Source organism: Vulpes vulpes, chromosome 14, assembly GCF_048418805.1.
Source record: "Vulpes vulpes isolate BD-2025 chromosome 14, VulVul3, whole genome shotgun sequence".
NCBI lineage: Eukaryota > Metazoa > Chordata > Mammalia > Carnivora > Canidae > Vulpes > Vulpes vulpes.
The window spans coordinates 73,903,188-73,925,781 of NC_132793.1; the positions used below are offsets into that span (position 1 = coordinate 73,903,188).

Below are 22,594 nucleotides of genomic sequence, written 5' to 3' on the forward strand. Positions count from 1 at the left end.
CAACAAGCATGCCTACTCTCAACACTGTTATTCAACATAGTACTGGATGCCCTTGCCCCAGAAACCAGAAGAGGTCAAAATAAAAGCATCCAAATTGGTAAGGAAGAAGTAAAACTGTCACTACTTGCAGATGACCTTTTACTATACATAGGAAACACCAAAAACTCAATCATGAAACTAGCAGAATAACTGAATTCAGTAAAGTTGAAGGCTACAATATTAATATACAGAAACTGTTATATCTTTACACAATAAATGAAGTAGCAGAAAGAGATATTAAGCAAACAATTCCACTTCCATCATACCAAAAAGAAAATAACACCTAGGAATCAATTGGACCAAGGAGGTGAAAGACCTATCCTCTGAGAACTAGAAGACATTGATGAAAGAAATTTGATGACACAAACAAATGGAAAATATACCATGCTCATGGACTGGAAGAATGAATATTGCTGGAATGTTCATACTGCTCAAAGCAATCTACAGATTCAGAACGATCCCTATCAAAAACACTAGCGTTTTCTGCCAAACTAGAATAAATAAATTTCCATGAAATCAAAAAAAAAAAAAAAAAAAACTCAAACAGCCAAGGCACACCCTTGAGAGAGAACAACAAAGCTGGAGGTATCACAATCCCAGGTTTCAAGATGTACTGCAAGACAATAGTAATCAAAGCAGTATGGTACCAGCACCAAAAGAGACCTTTAAATCCAGGGAACAGGACAGAGAGCTCGGAAAAGACCCCATGATCCTCTGGTCAGTTAATCTACAGCAAAGGGGGCAAGAGTATACAATGGGGGAAAGATGGTCTTTTCAGCAAATGGTGCTGAGGAAACTGGATGGCTAAATGCATAAGAATGAAACTGGACCACTTTCATAAACTCAAGATGGATTAAAGAGCTAAATGGAGCCATAAAACTCCTAAAAGAAAACCTAGGCAGTAAACCATTGGACATTGGCCTCAACAACATACTTATGGATAGGTCTCCTCAGGCAAGTAAAACAGAAGCAGCAACACATCAATGGGACTATGCCAAAATAATGGAACACCACATCATCTAATTTAAAAATGGGCAAAACTCCTGAATAGACATTTTCTTCAACAAGACATACAAATAGCCACCAGACACATGAAGAGGCTCCACACCACTATCAGCAAGGGAATGCAAACCAAAACCACAAGATAGCACTGTGGACCGTCAGAATGGCTAGTATCACAAAGACAAGAAATGACAAATGTTGGTAAGGATTCAGTGGAAAAGGAGCCCTCATGTGCCTTTGATGGCAGTGTAAACTAGTGTGGCCACCGTGGAAAACAGTATGGAGATTCCTCATAAAATTAAAAATAGAGATACCATACAATTCAGTAACTTCATTACTGGTATTTACCCAAGGAAAACAAAGACAAATATGAATAATTATGTCCACTCCTAAGTGTCTATTGATAGATGAACAGATAAAGATATGACATATGTGTACCTATATATATATATATATATATATATATATATATATATATATATACATACAATGTAATATTATTCAGCCATAAGAAGATTGAGGTCTTACCATTTGTGACAACATAGATGGACCTAGAGAGCATTATAAGTGCAATAAATCAGATAGAAAAAGACAAATACCATATGATTTCACTTATATGTGTAATCTACAAAACGAAACAAAAACAAACCAAACCATAAATACAGAACACAGAAAACAAACTAGTGACTGCCAGATGCAAAGATGGGTGAAGGCAGTGGAGGTAGAGGCTTCCAGTGTGGAATGAATAAGTGACAGGGATGAAAGAGAATATGATCCATGTTATTGCTATAGCACTTCATGGTGACAGATGGTATCTACATTTGTGGTGAGGTTAGCATAGCACATGGAGTGTTAAATCAGCCTCATCCAGAGCAAAGGTTAATACGTTAAAAAGATCACTGTCTTCCTGAATAACAAAGAGCTGTGAACTCATGACTAAATTTGTTCATGTGAATAAAACTATACAAAACATAAATTTTACATAATAAACCTATTTTAAAAATGAAAGGCAATACAGAATAATATTCACAATGGTTTTCTTAGGGTTAAGTTAAATAAGTATTATTTTTAATACTTTTTGGCATATTTCTAGCTTTTATAATGGTAACCTAACTTACTTTTAGGACTTAAAAAAATTTTTTTAAGTGATCGTCTTTCCAATAAAAATCTAGTTACTATTAGAAGCAGACAGGCGTAGGCTCCAGATCTTCTTTATTCACTACACCACATATTATTCAATAAATTTCAGAAGTTGTATTTATAGCTACTTCTCTCTCAAGTACTTTACCAGAGGTGGAAGCACACAAGCTGATTTGCCTTGAGTGTTTCCTCCTTCCCTTTTCTCAGTTTACTGGGAGAGATACACCAATAGGCAGTGAAATATTTGAAAGCTAGCAAAGAAGAAAGAGCATCAATAATGCAAAGATTTAATAACCAGCCACTGAGTTATGAAGATTTTTATGTTAGGAGAGGCTTTTAAATTAATAATGAACCTAATACATTCAGTGGGACCATATCCAGATAAATTGGCATGACTATACTGGGATCAGCACTTACTTAGGATTCAGCGGCATATTCCTTAAGTGCTCTGTCTTATGTATCACTCCAGGCCTACCTCTAGTTTATGAATGCTGTTCATCCTATGTGCTCACAGAATCCTAAACATTATTTCAGGAGCACAATATTTTATATCCCTAGTACATATGTTATATGTCATCTTTAGCCCCCAAAAATAAAATTTTCAAACTCTCAAGTATCTAAAAATGAAGCATGTGGCTTTCACCAAAGGAAATTCAAAATCAAGAGAAAAGTCCACTATTTTACTACTCTCAGAGAGCTCACACATTGTCCAACATCACAGTGATAAAATGCTGCTGTCCTTTGGCATAATAGAGCTCCTGTTGCTGAAAGACTGTTGGAATACCTCTCAGGAGCGAGGTGCTGACAGGAGTCCCGCTGTGAACTCCTCTATTTACCTATATGGTCTCAGCTTACATTGTGTGCTTATTTCCCATGGATGATTAGTACCACAGAATGAAACACTAATAGTACTCAGGGAAAAGAGGAGGTCTCGACTTCTGTGAATAAGGCAAGGCTATTTAGGCTACTTCTCTATTCCCTTGTTCTCTTAAGCTAATGTTGTTAGCTCATGTTTGGAAAGTGAGAAGAGATGTTACCTCTGATCGACCAATTCGATCTATATTGGAAATATCATACACATCCGCCACGGCTGCCGTGTCTACGCCACCTGTGCCACGCTTCTGAAGTCTTAGGTTTTCCAGGATCTTAGAAAAGCGTGGATCCTGGGACAAGGGATAATACTGAATGTCATAAGAAGCAAATGTGACTCGCCATCATTGACGTGTTCACTTAGTAAAATGTACAATGAGAGATAGTAACAGGTAATATTAACTGTATATTAAGCATATACTTACTATATACCAGGGCACTATGCTAGAACTTTTAAATTTTACAACAACCCCATGAAGTAGGTATTGCTCTCATTCTCATTTCACAGATGAGGCTCAGGAATTCACTCATCAGGGTCACACAGCTAGAAGGTAGTAGAACTGGTATTAACTTCTGTATCATTTTTGGCATTTGGATGCCAGCTTTGGTGAGTTACTTGGTGAGATTATTCTTTGGTATAATAGTTTCACCAAGAAAATTAATATCATGAAGTTAAATCACATCAAACAGTTTTCTTACCATTGGAATAATTTTCATTCTGTTTTCGGTAGGAAGCACATTTTCTAAAATTGTTAGCAAGTATTTGATTTGCTTGTGCTGTGGCAGAAAGTCCTGAGTGCCTACCAGAATTGTTTTTCCTCCTCCTCCACAGATGGAGCTGAGAAAGTGGCCACTGACTGAGCTTTTTCAAATGGAACAAACACAAGGGATGTGTGTACTTCCAAGCCTAGACTTTAAATTTTTACAGGGCCACACCTGCATCCTCTCTCCGCTTCCCACCAGCTGGAACTTAGGGCTTGACTGTGACCATGGCGAGGGGACAGTCACCTGGAATTTGTTAAAAATCCAAATTCTGCAGGTTGGCCAAGCAGTCTGTTTACAAGCTCCAGGTAATTTTGATGTAGGCTCAGGCAGGAGAACCCCTACACTGGGAGAGACAGATGGAAGGGACTCCAAGAAGCAGGGCAGAGCAGCCTGCTCGACCATCCTGACTTGTAGGGAGGTGTATTCAAACTTCTTGTTCTTGAAGCCGCAGCTCTCTCTTACAGCCCTTATTAGCCTTTTATCTTAACTGATACAAGTATCTTTTGAGGCAAAGTGAACTCTTTCTTATTATTTTCTATTACAGGTGCAGAAACTAAGGGTTAAGGAGTGGTGACCATTTTTCCCTCCACAAAGAATTCACATCCGAGCTTATCCTGGTGGAACCCTACAGGGCTGTTGGCTACCTAACATTACCTTGCTGAGCTTTGGGATCCTAACGTGGACGCCAGCACGCAATCCTGTGCCAAGGTTCGAAGGGCAGGTCAGAATGTATCCTAGTCGCTCATTCCACATGAACTCCCAGCCTCGAGCTTGGATTAAGCGTTCCACCTACAACAGTGAACAAATGGAGTTCTTAAATATCCATTTACGCAGTACATCCAAACACCAGGCAGAGATGTGTACTGGATGTTTGCCATGAATGAAATTTAGGTTAAGTTGTATTATAATGTCCTTAATGGAAAAAGGTACTACTATCAGAATATGAAAATGGTCCAATTAAATTTGATGAAACATGTAAAGTACTGAAGGCAGTACCTAGAACATACTAAACATTCAATGGATGCTGTTACTATTTTTCATTTGAGAATAATAGAATATAGGTGTTCTCAGCAAGTAAGGCTGTGTTCAGGACGTAGGCTGTGTTATGAACGTAGTTATATCCTATACTGTCTCTATGCTTAGAATAGCCAAGAGCACTGTTACAGAAGTTGGACTATAATTAGCGATCCACAGACTTCCTAAACCATCCTGGATTGGGGAGGGAAGCATAGGAACTTACTAGTAAAAGCAAAAAAAAAAAAAAAAAAAATCACCAATTCTTGGAAGCACTGCCCTGGTGGTTCCCACCCTCAAAGAGTGCCATGATCCTGAGAAAAAATTAGCCCTTGGAAATAACCATAGTGTCTTCTGTCAAGAATGAAAAAGTGATTTCATTTTAATGAATATTCAGAAATCTTGATAACATCTTACTTCTTTTAGTCCACGACAGAATCGCTCAAATACTCTTTTCATATTGCCTCCTTTTTCCATAGAGATTACCCTCGTGTGGTCTTCCTCATTAATCCAGATGAGAAATGTCTTGTCATAATTATGCCTGATGAAAAGAGAAATATGGTGTTGCACGTTAAATACATTAGTTTCAACACATGAAAATTCCCTTTACCTCTGTAGCTTGATTGCTTCATTTTGCCTTCCTCGTTTCTTAGCCCTGACTTTCTTTGTGCCTGAACAAGTACTACAAAATAATGTTACCTTGACAGAATTAAGAGTAAGACCAACTTCATGTTTTTGCCCCAAAAGGATATAATTTTACCCAGTCCTTTGACGAGGATGATAATAACTATGGACAACATTTGGTTTTGACACTAACAAGAGTATTCTCCTAATAGGCTCAACCAAAATCATGTGTTGCTTAAAGTTTTTTACCCTGCAGCCCAAGACGTATGGGGTGCACAAGATTTCACATGTTTGCTGCATAGCTAGCTGCTACCTGTCCGCACACTGAGTAACTGCTCATGAGCACACTTGCTGCAACTCCTTTGGGTAGTGTTATAATAACCTACCAAAGTACAGGAATCAAAGGGGACTGAGGACTTTGGCCAAGATAAAAATATGTATTTACTCGATATCCATTCTTTATAGGATTTTGCTTAAATCCTCAATTTTTTTCATTTTCTGTTTTTTTTTTTTTTTAAGTGTCATAAAACATTCTCTGTGAGGTCAAATAATATGAAGCTCAAGTTTCTTAAAAAGTCTTTTTTCTCATGCATAATTCATGCAAGCCAGTAAAAATTCTTACATATCTTAGAAACATCACAACACTTTGGAATTACACACACACACGCAATTTCTAAAATCCTCTCCAGTGAGCTCAAGCCGGGCATGCTGTCAGCTGCAGATCACAGCAACTTCAGGTTAGGACAAGCCGGTGATCTGAACCAGATCCTGTGTGCACACTGCAAATGTGAGCAGTGCTATGTCCCTACCAGATTCCCCTGGCGTCTGGCCAGTCACGGGCCATCCCAGCACATGTTAGTAAAGGGGATACTGGCTTATCAAATAGAAAGTGGTCCTGCAGGCCAAAAGGGACAAAGCAGAAAGGAGAAAATGACAAGATGAGATGCAGCTCTGTCAGGCAGTGGCTCTCAGCCGTGGCTGTCCAGTGGAATAACCGGGGGGAGGGAGGGTGGGGGGCGGCTTTAAAAAAATACTAATGCTCCGTTCCTGCCCCTGGAGTTTCTGTCCTAATTGTTACGGGGTGTGGCCTGGGATTTCTGAAAGCTCCTCAGGTGATTCTAGTGTACGGCTGAGGCTGAAAACCTCACAGCAGTAATCACTATGGATTACCTTCACCTACTGGCACCAACACCACACAGTGACCAAGTGGCCAGTGAGGGAGGGACGCTACCCTGAAGTCTTATACAGCCACTGTTCTCTGTGTAGCTGACATTATTTGTTCTTTTATTATTAGCATCCCTTTCCCTAGAAAGTATTAGATATGTAAAATAATGGTTATAAATAAAAAAATAGCTACCATTAATTTAATGCTCAATATGTGCCAGGCTCCATGCTGTGTGCTTTTATTTACCTGAATCCTCACAACACTAGGAGGTAAGTATAATCATTTTATTTTATGAGCCAGGAAAACCCATTCAGAGTGAGAAAACCTACCCTATATCACATAGCTAGGAAGTAACAGAGCCTAGATTCAAACCTAGACATGTGTGACTCCCAAGCTTGTGCCTTTGACTACAGTATACTACTCTTCATATCAAAATCAGTGAAAAGAGGGGCACCTGGGTGGCTCAGCAGTGGAGCATCTGCCTTCAGCTCAGAGCGTGATCCCAGGATCCAGGATTGAATCCCACATCAGGCTCTCTGCAGGGAGCCTGCTTCTCCTTCTGCCTGTGTCTCCCTCCCTCATGAATAAATAAATAAAAATCTTAAAAAAAAAAAATCCGTGAAAAGAGACCATTTTCTTACTGTATGTATACAGTTAGAACATGAATATGGATACGATATATTCAAATCTGATTACACTGAGGTAAGAAGAAGATATGCAGAGACAAGTCCTCCTACAATCTGAGTGGAAGGGGTGGGGGACAGTAGCCAGGACAGGCTCTGTGGCCTTACACTGGAAACCACAAGTGGCTACCTGAGACAGAGTACAGCTTGTTCTGCAACAGAACAGGCAGAAGGTTGGCCTGATGGCCGCAGACACCAGGAGACTGAGGCCCGTACAGACCACAAAGCTAGCTTTGTGTTTTTTTTGTTTTTTTTTTTTGGTCTGGTATGGCAGTGGGGCATATTTTGTGGCATTGCATCTTCTGAAATGACAGATACTTTGTTTCTGCTTTGCTTTGGAGTTAAAAGTTATTTTGAAACTGCTATCCCTTTTTAGCTGTACTACTGGGAAAATAAAGGACTTTGGTTTTGTGTCCCCTAGCATTAGAATGAAGCTGTAGAGGGCTCGTGGAGGCAGCAGAAATCCCAGAGCTGGCTCCAGTGGGAATCAGGGTAGGCCTTCCACCTCGACAATTTCCTTTCCAGATTTTCCTGGCTTGCAGGGCCTTCCTTGGGTGTGGCAATGGAGACCATCCTCAACAAGCAAGGGGATCCTCCCTTTAACCTCCACCAATGAATCCCCCAGACCCCTAACTCCAGAACGGAGTTTCCTCTGCAGATTTTAACCAGACTCTTCAGTGGCTTGACGTCAAGTTTTAAGGCTTAATTTTCCTTCCTACTACTGAATAGGATACAGTCCCAGCAAGCTCCCCATGAGGCCTCACTGGGCCCATTAGAGCTCTGGTCACAGTCCCACCCCAGGCAGGGCCCGATGGTTCAAGGGCCACTCACATCTATGAGCCGTTGTTGGTCCTGCTCGGTCATCTCGGACAGCTTGTAGTAGCGGCCTGCCAGGTCCCCTTTGAGGCCCTCTAGGGCTGTGATGGCCACGTTCTCCACCTCCCTTCGCTCAGCCCGGGTGCAGGCAGGTGGCAGGCTCAGCCCGCGGATGCTACGGCCTGTGCGCACCCGAGATGACAGCACATAGCGCTCATCAAACTGGCCCTGGGTGATCTGCCAAAGCAGAGCATGGGGTTACCACAAGCCCGCCATGGACTATAGCCGTGTCACAACCACAGTGGGCTCCAACCCCCTGACCTGCAGTATCCCCTGCTGGGGGCCCTCAGGCACTGTGCACAACAACATGCTGGACACGTTTTGGAATGATGGGGGCAGGAGTCCTATAGATAAGGGGCAGAGCTACTTTGTGCAGTGTCATCCGGAATCCTTAACCCACTAGGTGTGGGATTTTAAAAAAGGAACTGCTTTAGGAAAGGCTTGCAGTTCCCAGTGACCAGCACCACCCTCCTGGTATTTATTAAAGAAAACAAAGATTTCAGGACCTTTCTGACCTTCTCCTTACTCCTCTGGGGAGTAGGCTATGCCGGGGCCATCACAGAGCTTGCCGAGGGCATCTGACCCAGGGTGAGTAGCCCTCCTCTCAGGTGCTCCTCACTCCAGGCTCTGGAGTGCAAGCTTCAGGGCAAAGTAGAGGGGGCTGCAACCTACCTTGGATGCATCCAGATCCGTGGGGTGTTTCATCACCCTGGGGTCATAGCCATTGTGCCTTAGTTTGATAACAGGATCAAAAAGGTCAGCAAACACCTGTAGAAAGGGAGAGGTACCCGTTTCCTCTTTAATTGGTTCCTCTATTAAAAGGTAATTCCTTCCATTTGCCCCCTTTTACCTTGAGGGCCAGAGCCGATGCCCTCGGCTGTAATTCTCAGCGCTGCCACGCAGGAAATGTGAGTACATCGATGGCTAACAAATAATAGGAACAGGCCACTTTCCTAGTGCCTCTGCCAAGCTCACTGCCATGAGACTGAGCAAGAAGATCCTGTGTTTAAAGAGTTGAGGGTTTTCCTTAAAAGTTCTTTGTGAGGTAAAAGAAGCTGCCAGAGCAGTTTTGTGGCCAAAGGAGGTGATCAGGGGATCCCTGGGTGGCTCAGCGGCTTAGCGCCACCTTCAGCCCAGGGCGCAATCCTGGAGACCAGGAATTGAGTCCTGGGTTGGGCTCCCTGCATGGAGCCTGCTTCTCCCTTTGCCAATCTCTCTCTCTCTCTCTCATGAATAAGTAAATAAAATCTTTAAAAAAAAAGAAAAAAGAGGTGATCAGGTTCTAGAGTTTGACCATAATAAATTCATTGAAAACCAGCTGTACTACAAGAAAAGTGCACAGCAGCAGTTAGGGCAAAGCCAGGACCTCTCACCCCGTGAGGCCCTTCCCCAGCCCAAACTCTTTGTGCAAAATCTCTTTTTTTTTTTTTTAAGACCAAAAACTTCAGGTGTATCCTTTAGGTAAAGTAACGTTAAGAGGAGTCATGACAGAGTACCTGCCACCTTTGGGAGCTGTGGGAAGTGGGTGGCCAGGTGGGGGGAGCACATTAGGTCCAGGGAGCCACTTCTAGTCCGAGACTCTGGGCGCCCAGAGCGTGCACTGCTGTCTGTGAATGAACTACCAGTCTTGTTTATTCAAGGCAACCCCTCCCTGCTCTCGATGGCTGTTTTCCCAGGGAGCTGCCTTCAGAAGGGTGCTAAGGAAGCTCCCTGCAACTTGCTGTGATGTACAAGTTGCTCTGTTGCTGCACGGTGCCTGAGCTGGGCTAGTGGCAGACCATCCTATGCTTCTGCTTCAAGGATGAGGACACGGAGATCATGGCATTTCTTGGAAAGACTTGATAAACTCCGTGTCCATGGAATCAGTTATTCCCAAACCAGTCACAGACCATCCTTCCTCCATAAAGGCTAGCCACAAACACACCATCTCCTAATGCCTTATTGGTGAATACCTATCACCAATAAATCACGAGAGTTTATTTTTTGGCTGTATCAATTCATCCCCTTGACAGTCTCAACTCTGTCCTACAACTGTTCCTCCCTGAGGTGGGATACTGGAGCAGCAGCAAAGGAAGCCTTGTCCCTGGGAAGCTATAAACCTCCTTGTTCCAGAAAGCATTCCGCATGTTCTGCTGAAGCTGGCTTCCCTTTATGAACGCTGGCCCCATAGAGAAGAGACGGACTCTGGGACCCAGAGCATCCCTCCCACTCCGGAATCAGCACCCAAGTTTTACCTCATAGGACTCCTCATCACCAGCCACCATGCCCACGGTCTTTATGAAAGGGTGGCCAGGGTTGTCCACTCCAGTCTGGATACACTGGTCCAGGGTGTAGCCATTCGGTGTCACCTTGTTGCGGAGCTTGGCGTAGATGGTTGGAGTGAGGCACTCAGCCATGCAGTTGTTGTGCTTTCGCAGATCAGGGTAGTCTGCACTGCACAAGGAGGAGAGAGGCTTTCAGGGAGCAGCCTACGAAAGGGCTTTGTTTCTGGCCATCCCTCCACCAGAAGGATGGCCTCTGGCCAGCAGGCATGGGGACGTGTGGCTGAGAGTCATGACTAAAAAAAACCAGTCCCCTGAACAGCCAGAGAAAGGAACCTGGCCCTGCTTAAGGATTCCATGATGCTGGCTGTCGGAGCCAAGAAACTATGGCTTATGTTCATATAAAGAAGAGACAGTGAAAATTAGAAAATAAATGGCAATCCCATGCAGCCTTTTTTTTTTTTTTTTAACCTAGCAGTTATGGTAAAATGCAACAGCCACATTTCGGTGCCTTAGGTCTGTAGTGGAGAGAGTAGAAACCTGCCAGTGGAGCTGCACAGAAATTCAGCTATTTATCGGTCCTCTGTCTATGGTGTAAGATCCATCAGAGCAGAGTCTCTCTGCTGAGAGACTGAGAACAGTGGCTGGCTACTGCAACAGGGATTCATTCAGTAAGTATCTGTTGGAACAGTACACAGAAATCAATGAGGTGCTGACAGTGGGAGGGGTACTAGCTGAAGAGTAGGGGATTCAGGACTACCACAGGTTCAAACACAGGGAATCTCTCCTCAGGAATTCCTGAGGTACATGGTACATGTTAGTAATTCCCACAAGAGCCAAAGAAGATCTCTGAGAAAAACATCAAGTCTTTCTCATCTCTCCTCTACACCTGCTTCTACAGAATCTCTTCAACTCAGCATCGCAGGCCAACTCGACTGAGCATGTGCTGGATCATCCGTGGTGAGGGGCCAAGGGCTGAGAAGTCGTGTCCATCTTCATGGCACTTCCCCACTTTCTATCTGCAATGGCCTTTAAGCCAATACTTTAATCAACACCCTAACATCATTTTCCAGAAAGTGAGACAGCAGTGAGTGAAGCATGGGTCTGGAATCAGGGTCCTTGGGTTTGCACTTGGCTGCACAAGGCATGTAAACTAGGTAATTTTTCTAAGCCTCTGTTTTATCACAAAGGGATGCTAAGGTAATTAGATACACCACATACAGTGCTTAACACACCTAAAAATGCCCATCAAATGTCCATTATTGCTATTATTATTATTCAACTAGACCACAAGCTCCAGGCAGGAATGCAGACACTGCACTTCCTTGAATTCATCACCGTTACTGTGCTTACTGACTGTCAAAAATGATGGTCAGGGGGTGCCCAGGTGGCCCAGTCGGTTAAGCATCTGCCTTCAGCTCAGGTCATGATCCTGGGTCCTGGGATCGAGTCCCACAGTGGGTTCCCTGCTCAGCAGGGAGTCTGCTTTTCCGTCTCCTTCTCACTCTCCCTCTGTGTGCTTGCTCACTCTCTCAAATAAATAAAAATCTATATTTAAAGAATGGTCAATTTGACCTAGTCATTCTCAAAAACACAAGGCCCCTTGCTGACAGTTTCAGCAGGGGAAGCATATTTCTGGCTGACACGTGGAGTTCTTCTAAAGCCAAAGGACTTACCTTGGTGGGAACAGCCTATGCTGCTCCCGGGCCTCAGCGCACACATTCTGCTGGTTCAGCAGGTACCCAGTGGTGAGGGCACTGGTGCCCACGGTGGCAAGTAACAGAGAAGCACTGCGGCCAGTGAGCAACTTCGAGAAGGCACTGGCCATCTTTCCTCTCAGATCAGTGTCTGAAAGCAGAGATGCCGGATTAGACAGCCTCATGGGTGGACCTGAATCACAGCATAGAGACCACCAGGCAGGAGAGAGAATGGCAGGAGCCACAGCCTCTCTTTCAGTCTGGTTTGGCTTTCTCTGTCTTCCTTTCTCCCCCAAGCCCCTTCACACTGCTTGGGGAAATCCGGGTAGTTCTAGACATTGTGAATGTCAAGCTGCCTGAAGTCCATTGCCATTTTCCCTGGGTAAGAATACAGGAAAAATAAGAACAGAGGATTTCTGCTTCTGGCTGTTTGACAGACCAGGTGCTCCTTTGCGTCCTGCCACTGCACAATGAGGAGAGCCTCAAAAGGACAGTTCCCTGGGCTTGGAAGAAGTAGAGGAAGTCTGAGTATGCCCTCTACTCCATTTGCCCCAAATGAACTGATGGTCAGAGCTCAGGGTAACAAGCAAGGAGGTTTGGGTGATCTTGAGGATGGATATCCATCTGAGCCCTAAGGTCAGGATACCAGTAGTGAGGTGGAGAGCTCCATCTGTGACTCCCCTAGTCGGCCAGGACCCTGGAGAGGGGCTAACGTGGTCCAAGGTCTGCTGACCACCAATCCCTGGCTCCCAGCAGCAGCATAATCAAAGCCTCTATGCAAAGTATACTCAGTGTTGGCTCTGGTTTACTACAGATGAAGATCAAGCAACAAGCTCTCAAAGATCAGCAAGCACTCAAGGAGGAACTGGGAGTCAACAGAGTCAAACTATGTTTTAAAAATGAGAATGAAAATAAAGAGTAGCTAGTTAACAAAAGAGCCACGAAAATATGTACTTTAGGAAGAAATAGGCGGTAGAAGGACAGCCTGAGATGCAGCTAAAATGTAGAAAACGTGTACATCTAAACAAATACTTCTATAACATCAACAAAGAATGGAAATCAGTGTAAGCACAGGCCCAGATAGATACCCTGCTGTGTCTGCTATTGCTTAGAGATCAGAAGGACCAGTTGATCGCAGCATCACCCAGCAGGGAGCTATTTAATGTGGGCTGTTGAGGGCAGAACAATAGAACAGGTACTCTCTCATTATGTTCATATGTTCTCTAAGTACTCTCTCATTATGTTCATCTCTGTGATGCCCAAATACGGGGGGTGGGGAATTTTTTTCCCTAATATTTAGAAGGTTCCAAGGACTGTTTCAAGATCCTCCGAGCTTAGTTCCAGGAAAGAGCCCACTGAGGTACGTGTCTGTGGCTGAAAACCTGGCCCACCCAGTGGAAGACAGACTGTTAATACAGTAAGTTTGGCACGGCCTTTCACACAATTTTAAGAGCAGCCTTTTGAGGTCCACTTTCCCCCATGATTATATTTTGGGACCTGAGATCCTTCTGTGAACTTTATGCTTCCAGAATCTCCACCCAGAAGTCTCTATTTTAACTTTTTTTTTTTTTTTTTTTGAGCAATACTAGGGAGAAACTTGGATGTCCCAACCAAAAGCACCAGAGTCCTTGAAAGAATTTAGGACATTATTTTTCTACGTTAGTCCAGGAAATCAGATTATCAGAGAGCCTTTCTTCTGTGCTAATGTCTAAAAACAATTCCCTCAGTCTTAAAGACAACAGAAATTACTTTAGTAACCCACAGGCAAGATAAATAAGCCATTCCTTAAAGCTGTCCTAGGGACTTGGCCTGGCCCAACATTAATCTCACACCACACGACTTCAGGCTGTTGTTGGTCTCCATCCTCAGAGAACTGCACCAATACTGCCTGGCCCTTGGTGCATGACAGGCAACGCTAACGTATGTCTTTCAGCCCTGCTTTAGCTGCATCCACACCCTCTGGTCTCCTTCCTGAACAGCAAAGTAATGCTGTCATTTCTGAGGTTTATCACAGAATTCATCAAAGTAAGAAGTTTTGTCTAAATTCTTTCCAGGGAACATAAGGGCTAAACAATAAGCTAGGACTGTCCAGAAAACAAAGTCCCTTTGTTTCTGAGCCTGACTCAAACGTCTTGATCTTTATTTTTCTTAATTTGCTTGAATGCTGATATGTGTTCACATCCGAGTCTGAGAAGACAAGGCTTAAGCAGAGTCAGGAGGAAGAGGAGGGAATGGTGTCTGTGTGCAAGCCACTAACAACTGGTGGTCTTCAAAGGTCTTCTTCCCTGTAAGAGTGATGTGTAGGTGAGTGTGGGACTCAAAATCTTCAGGTTTGAAATGTATCTATGTTTTACTTTTGGAAATAACAATATTAATTTACATCCAAGAGTTCCAACATTGTACTCTGAACCATGATACAGGATTCCTGCCGATAACCCTATGGAAGCTTTGGTTGTCGCAAGCTAAGCAATCCTGGAGCTGAAATTCTTTAATGTTCTTGCTTTAATTCCTTCTGGAGAATTGACATGGGCTCAAAGTTTTGGTGAAGTGAAGAATTCCTGTTTCATTGACGATGTTGTTCTCTTTCCAAGACACATAGAAACACTGAATTTCACCGTTGAGATCCCAATCGATAAATTTGAGAGTAAGATTGAGCTAAAGTTCTCATCAAACAGCCTAGGGACCCTGGGAGCAGCTGCTCCCTAGAGACCTAGAGCCAGGCTTGCAATAAAACTGTTTTTCCTTGTGACTAAATAAAATCTCTATTGTGTGTTAAAAGTTAGTCATTGAAAAGCTGCACAGGACAACATTGCTTTGTCTTACAGAATCTATTACCCAGGAGGCCCCAAATTTTCCATAACCATCTGCCCCTAAAGCCCCTGCTTACAAGAGGCTGGATTTGCTATTTACATAGATTGTAAAATGGTAGGTAACGTGTGGCATAAAAAAGCCAAGCTGGGCAAAGGCATATAAGAGATAATCCACATCTACCAAAGGTGTCAGTATTTGGCTTTGCCCAGTTTTCACACTTGGTGGTTCTATAAGTCAGTCTATCTTGTGAAACCAGCAGGACCAATGTTTGAAGCATAAAGAAATCTGAGGCTTCCTTGCAAAGCTTTTTAGTTTTTCTTTTTTATTCTCTCCATGCCCCAAGGATTAGCATAACATACTGAACTGTTCTGTGAGGAGATGGCTGAAGAGAGGAGATGAGGGGCCAGAGCAGCTGTGGTGCTTCTCCAGGGACAAAGGCCTCAGCACCCAGACACCCTCACCAGGGGGAGAGGGCTCCACTGTAAGGCTTTGGCTTTTGCTGTTCATTTTGCTGGATCGCTTGCTTGAAATTAAGCATCATTCCCAGTTTCTCTGCATAATAGCCTGTTTGTTTCCTTCCTGGCACTCATCCCCACCTCTAATTATTTTATCTGCTTTGTTTGCTGACCATTTCACCCAAATAAATTATAAAGTCCCCAAAGCCCCCAAACTTGGTTTCTTTCGCTCACTGTTGTATCACCATTGCCTGGCACAGCACCTGGCACTTGGTAGGCGCTCGGTAGCATTCTTTAGTAAGTGAATTCTACGCTTCTTGCTGGGGTAGGAAGCCACTCTGAGGCTTGGCAGGGTCCACGTGAGAATGCTGGTGTCATCTGAGTGGGCCCAGTGAGGGATGTGAGGCCAGAGAACTGAGAGGACGGGCATAGGAGCACAGGCAACAGAGAAGTTTCGAAGCCAGCTTCCCTCGCCTTATGATACCCGGTGGTCACTGTTCCCTGGGAGAGGAATCCTGACTTATTTGGGGGAAAGAGGCAAATGTCAACTAGACGAACTCATTAAGGAAAGTTGTGAAAAGCTCACACAGCAAATTCCACACACATTCAGGGACTGTTATGGAGCCCAGAATGCTCTAGACACAGGGCAGCAGCCTGACTTTCAGGTTGAGAGCTCTAGAGCTCGGTGCTGATCTTATACACACACATATATATTATTATATATTAATAAATATTATTACATATATTCATATATACATACCATATACCTAACATATATTCTAATATAGATATGTAGATACATAAAATATATAATATAGAAAAGAAATATATTTTAAAATATCAAAACAGGAAGACAAACCATGAGAGACTCTTAACAATAGGAAACAGACTTGCTGGAAGGGAGGTGGGTGGGGGGTTGGGGTAACTGGGTGATGAGCACTAAGGAGGGCACGTGTTGTAATGAGCACTGGGTATGATATAAGACTGATGAGTCACTAAATTCTAACTTGAGACTAATAATACACTATAGGTTAACTAAATTGAATTTAAATAAAAATTTTTAAAAATAAAATCAGTTTACTTACTGCACTTTTGTGCTAATGCAGTAAACCATACTATTTTGTTTTGATAAAATTATTACTGTTTGGTTAAGTATTGCTTCTCACTGCCCCTCCAGTTTGGACTTTACTGCCCATCTTCCCCGTGACTGCACTATAGCCTGGTGCCTCAGTCGCACAAAGCTTCTCTGTGCCCCCCTAGCCCTCGCTGACTGCTTTCTCTCTGAGTTTCTAAAGCACTCATGGGCTGCTCATTCATTTGCAAGTATAGTGCACAGGTTTTTGACACCTGTTGGTGAACTCAACTGTCTTGTATCGCCTGTCATGTTAAGGAACTGCCCACTGTGTTTGCATTGTCTTCCCATCTGATGGCTTCAAGGACAGGAACCTAGCTATCTGCCACAGATGCTTGCACATAGTAGCTGATCAATAAACATTTTTTCTCTGACTTATTTTTGAGCCATGCTTTGGCTGATTTCCAGAAGGAGGAACTCCCACCATCCTCCTGCTTATCTCCTTTCAGACAATGCCTATAGGTCTAAGGGAATGGACCCTTTCCTTGGGCTCTTCCCCCAAGGCACCTGTAACCCCTCTAGCCTGGCTCTTTTTGCTCCCAAGAACTTCTAACTTTTAATTTGCTATAAAGCCTCAGGCCTGGTATCTAAGCCAATTTAGACTCAGTTTGGTAAGCTAGATTCCGAGGTCAAAACTTAGGGGAAAAAATCTACTTACATTACATTAAACATCCCTTTCAGCTACTGATTTTGAAATCCTAGCATAAAAGCAACCAAGCCAGGCTATTAGGCTGGATGTCAGCACCTCCCTGCTCAGGTTCCTAGTCTCTCCAAGCTGCCCAAGAACAAAGCAGCCCCTGACCTGATCTTTCGACCATGACAGATCAGCATGGTGGGGGCTCACTCAGCCTGACCTCAGCTGTTTCCCAGGGAGATCCAGTAGAAGGTGTCCCACAGACGAAGCCTCCCAGCAGAGCATGAAGCCTCATGTGTGTGTGTCCTTCCATCAAGAATCCTCTGAATGAGTAGGTAGGTGGGGAAGGAAGAGGCGGATGAGGAGCCAGTGCTGGGTATTGGGGAAATCCAACTAAAATCTGTCATCTAGAACTGCCTCTCCACAAAGTATAGGAAAGATTTTCATTACTACCCATTAAGCCAGGCTGTGATGCACATCACAGGCAGTCCACTAAAGAAACTACAAAAACAGAACAAAATCTCACCCTTTTAGAGAACCATGCTGATAGAACCCATTATATACATGTTCTCGAGGTAACTCAAGAAGACATGACCACTATTTGTCACACAGAGCTTATTTCAAATTCACCTGAAATTGGGATGGCCATTGATGTTAGCTAATTGCCTTTAGCCAAAGGAAAATTGGGCTTCTTCTGTCTCTGTGCCAGCAGGTAGCTTTACAACTCGGAACCTGGCACCTAAGTTGAACTAGCATCCTCCTGAGACTGGGAGCTTCTCTTCCTTGAGTATACATTTCAAAGAGATGGCTCCCAGGACCTTGAGAAAAACATCTCTGGGTTGTAAAACTGTCTGGAGGCTCACTTAGTCTTAGACTTATATACATCTCAAAGGGACAGAGAAAGAATTTACAAGTTACAAGTTTTTAAAGGAAATGCTCTAAGAAAAAGGGAGGGGCTCTTTCCCCTTTCTTCAGTAGGGAGCAATAATTTTGTTTCCTCCCCTTCCCACACGTAGGGGAGTTCTGTGTCAGGGGCTCGGCAGGGCTCCAGGCAAGGTGGACATCCCTCAGAACTGATCCCACACTTTGAAGAGACAAGACCCAATGACCATAGGAGAAGGCCACAATTTTTGTTAGTTCTCAAGCTCATTGGCCTGCACCAGAAGGTTTGCAGTAAATGCTGGATAAGAGAGAGAATGAACTGAGTCAGAAGGGACTTAGCAGTCATTTAGCCCAGCCTGAATGCAGGCACCCCTTTCCCGTCAGCCCTCTTTAAACACCAGCAGAGCTGGGCATCTCACCACTTCCTAGAGCAACGCATTTTACTGTGCATAACTGTAATTATTACATTTATTTCCATACCTTAATGATGGGAAAATCAAAATTAGCATTTTCAAAGCCATTTCAAGAGTATTTTCAAGTATTTTCTCCAGTCACCCCCAGGAGCAGCTATCTTGCCTCCTGTCACAGATGAGGGAATTCAAAAACAGAGAGGTTAACTGATACCCTGAGGTCACATACGTAGAGGAAAAGTCCATATTGAGTTTCAGGAGGCACTCATTTAAATGAAGATCCTGTTTTTATAAGATTTAATACTAGGGGTGCCTGGGTGGCTCAGTTGGTTAAGCGCTGCCTCTGGCTCAGGTCATGATCTCGGGGTCCTGGGATTGAGCCCCGCATGGCCTTCAGCCCTCCTGGGTCACTTAAAGTCAAGGGGTATGCGCTCTGCCAGGGGAGCCAGAGCCCTGCGGGAGCTCCTGGGAGGACACGGTCTGCTTTGAAACCACATCATTCTGCCACACTGTGCTTGTCTAGTTTTAATCAGACCCACGTATTGCTCGCCCCCACCTGCCCTGTGACTAGTACTAGGTCACGAACCACAAAGGATTAGAGCAGAAACACTGACTAAACAAACACCACATGTGTTTATGTTTATGTACCATGTACATAAACAGATGGCTGTGGACGCCTGCATGCAGTGCCTCTTTCTGGCCAGCTGCTTTCCAGGCATCTCCCAGGTGGGAGTATGGCCATTGCCCTCAGCCCACACCAGATTCAATCTACCTTTGAGTGCCGCAGAAAGAAAGAGAACAATAAAGGCCAATTATACACCTGTTCTATGGCTGGGTCCCTAATCTTCAGGATGAGGACATGGCATCCCAGGCCACAGTCACTAATCTAAATTTGGCTTTGGAGGGAATCTATGGAAAATAATTGCCCTGAAAATTAGAGAGTTGAATTAAGCTGGGACTGAATCTGCCTAGGATTTGCGGTGGCTGCCTATCTATCCCCAAAGGTTAATGGAAAACCCATGATGTGGGGACAACCCCAACTGATTCTAGATTCCAGAACACTTGCAGCTTCCACAGACAAATATGAATGAGGCCAAGGCCAACCACTCAGTGAGTAGCCCAGGTAAAGTAGGAACACAGCCTCCACAGTGGAGAAAATCACATCACAACCTAAAGGCTAGCCTTGAATCGCATTATTCATCCATCCATTTGTCCATCTGTCTGGCTGTCTATCCACCCAGTCATCAATGTTAGAGAACCAATCCCTGCGTCAGATGCTGGGGCTGCCCTCCAGAAGCTTATGGTCTGGAATGAGAGAGAGATCACTGTAAAAGCAGATCATTATAAAGTGACATGAGCAAAGAGAATTAATAGGAGAAAAGGTCCGAGTCTACGTGGTAGATTAGGGACATTTTTCTCGTGAAGATGAAAAATTGAGATTAAGCATTTAGAATGCATATGGCGCTTTTGATAGAAAAATTTTAACTAAGAAAATTTAAGCTGGTATTTTATAAGCCTTTATTTTATTCTTCTACTAGTTGTACCTTACCATGTTTTACAAGCGTATTGGTCTGCTATGGATTGGAAATTAATAACAGCTTTGCTACAGACAGTTTGAGAAGTGCTGCTCAGTTTCCTTACCAATACGATGGGGCGATCATAGGACCTACTCATAGAGGTTTTGTGATGATTACATGAGCCCTTAGCAAAAAAACTGACAGAGGGAACAAGCAGAAGTGTTAGAAGTTCTTGTGGCTAGTGTTACTAAATTGGTAAATTGGTGAGAGAGGGAGAGGTCTAGAGGCAGGGAAATCAGGTCCTAATGTTCTTGAATACACTAGGCAGGAGATTCTCTGGGCTTCAGCCATGGTGGTGGGAAGGCTTCATGGAAACAGATGAACAAATTTCCAAGGTACTTAGTGGGCTCAGGGGGCTTTTGTGACCAGTCGGATGTGTGGGCAGGAGAGTCACGAAGGAGTCTTGGAAGACTCCCAGGTTTCTGACTTGAGGATTTCACTTGATTGGGAATCCTAGCTGGGGAGCAGGCAAGGATAGGATGGTCAGGTTGAACTGGAGGTACCTGGGATGTATTCCAAGGGAAATTATTTTTCCTTTTTTTCTTTTCTTTTTTTCTCTTTTAAAGTAAGCTCTATGCCAAACATTGGGCTCGAACTCACAATCCTGAGATCAAAAGTCTCACGTGCTCTCCTGCCTGAGCCAGCCAGGCACCCCTGGAGGTTATGTCTTTTAATGTGATTGAGGCCTCATCAGAGAGGTCTAGACTGGAAAGGATGCCAACTATCCAACTATCCCCCTGTTCCTAAATGCTCTCCTTCGGCTTTCCTGGGGGTCACACAGGCCCTACCTAGATACCAGCAGTGACAGGGAGTGAGTGGCCAGGAACATACAGCCTCATGATCAGAGGCTCTGAAGCCAGAAGGTCTGCATCTGAATCCAGCTCTGCCACTTACACTTCTCTATTGTCCCGAGAAAATGACTCTGCTTTCCAAGTCTTTGTTTTCTCAAATGTAACATGAAAATAATAAGGATGAAAAATGATTACAGAGGTAATCCAGGTGGAGTCTGCACAACAGCACCCAGCACTTACTAAGGGGAGAACATGTCTACTCGTCGTCCACTTTTGTTAATGTCACTTTGTGCTAATTTTGAGAGGTCACCTCTACCTGCTGCCACAGTGTTTGAGGACATTCGCCCTTCACCTTAGCAAACAGCCCAGCTTTGTCCAAGGGAAGTGGTCTGACGGCTTCCTCACTCCTTTCGACTGACAGAATTACCAACTGAACACACCGAGAGCACCCACCAGAGAACCCACCAGAGACGCGAAAGGCCTGAGCAAGTGATTAGAGAGCCTGCCTGGGGCCACACGAGGTTCTTCCCAGGGATGACTTTGTCTGGCACCCTTCTGTCTTACGCCTCAGTCAGGCCATTTCCTGGATCAGGCTGTCTTCTAGGGCCTTCCTGGGTTTACTTGACCAAGATTTACCCTTGGCCCTAGGCTCCCCTTCTGAGAATGCCTGGTCCTCCAGGGGTGTGCGTCCCTGGCAGGCCAGGCCTGTTTCTGCCCTCCAGACTGCAACCCTTCTGTGTCTACGGCTTCCTCCTAGGAACCCTCATTTCCTTCAGTCCTAATATCTTCTCCTTCTAGGCCCCGTCTGCAGGGACTCCTCAGGCCTGCTGCTTGTCCAGGGCACCACAGAGCTGGAAAGCAGGAGCTTTTCTGCAGGACAATTACACTTAGCTGCTCCAAGTCAGAAATTCTGCTCCTGTGGACACCATTAAGTAAAGGCCCATGCTACACAGACGGTGCACAGATGCATGAAAAGATGTTCACCATCGCTAGTCACCAAGGAAATGCAAATCAAAACCACAATGAGCTATCACCTTCTACCTATCAGAGTGGCTAGAATAAAAAAGACAAGAAATAACAAGTATTGGCAAACATGGAAAAAAAGGCACCCTCGTGCACCCTCGTTGGTGGAAATGCAAACTGGTGCAGCCACTGTGGAAGACAGTATGGGGTCCCTGAAAACTGAAAATAGAAATACCATAGGATCCAGCCATTTCACTACTGAGTATCTACCCAAGGAAAATGAACACTAATTCAAAAAGATGTCTGTACTTTTATGTTTATTGCAGCATTATTTATAATAGCCAAGAATATAGAAGCAACCCAAGTGCCCGTCAATAGATGAATGGATAAAGAAGGGTGGGGTGTGTACACGCACACAGGAATACTATTCAGCCATAAAAAGAAGATCCTGCCATTTACAACAACATGAATGGACCTACAGGGTATAATGTTAAGTGAACTAAGTCAAACAGAAAAGAAACAGAAAAGAGACAGAAAAATACCACATGATTTCACTTATATGTGGAACTTAAGAAAAAACACTGAACAAAGAAAAAATAGACAATTGTTTTTGAAAAGATTCTCAAATACAGAGAACAAACTGGTAGTTGCCAGAGGAGAGATGGGTGGGGGTTTACGAGGTACATAATTTCGGTTATGAAATAAATTACAGAGTTGAAAAGTACAGCATAGGGAATGTAGTCAGTAAGAGTGATAACATTGTCTGGTGACAGATGGTGACTACACTTACCGTGGTGAGTATA

General features: G+C 43.9%; 2 protein-coding genes across 3 annotated transcripts in view; one reads left to right on the forward strand and one right to left on the reverse strand.

Moving 5' to 3' along the window:
• Positions 1 to 5,086, forward strand: part of LOC140595267 (uncharacterized) — a 47,194-nt gene extending 42,108 nt beyond the window's left edge. Inside the window, exon 3 of the mRNA XM_072735166.1 lies at positions 4,361 to 5,086. The gene's annotated coding sequence lies outside the window, so the exon portion shown is untranslated. The remainder of the gene's footprint in view (positions 1 to 4,360) is intronic.
• CKMT2 (creatine kinase, mitochondrial 2) overlaps positions 1 to 22,594 on the reverse strand; it is a 31,570-nt gene that overhangs the window by 3,100 nt on the left and 5,876 nt on the right. For both annotated transcript variants that reach the window (XM_025998229.2, XM_072736890.1), the window contains exons 2-9: positions 12,116 to 12,287; positions 10,413 to 10,611; positions 8,851 to 8,946; positions 8,134 to 8,355; positions 6,264 to 6,349; positions 5,248 to 5,371; positions 4,471 to 4,605; positions 3,219 to 3,344 (exon numbers count right to left, since the gene is read on the reverse strand). In XM_025998229.2, coding sequence (XP_025854014.2) covers positions 3,219 to 3,344; positions 4,471 to 4,605; positions 5,248 to 5,371; positions 6,264 to 6,349; positions 8,134 to 8,355; positions 8,851 to 8,946; positions 10,413 to 10,611; positions 12,116 to 12,267 — 1,140 coding nt within the window. In that variant the 5' untranslated portion in view covers positions 12,268 to 12,287. The remainder of the gene's footprint in view (positions 1 to 3,218; positions 3,345 to 4,470; positions 4,606 to 5,247; positions 5,372 to 6,263; positions 6,350 to 8,133; positions 8,356 to 8,850; positions 8,947 to 10,412; positions 10,612 to 12,115; positions 12,288 to 22,594) is intronic.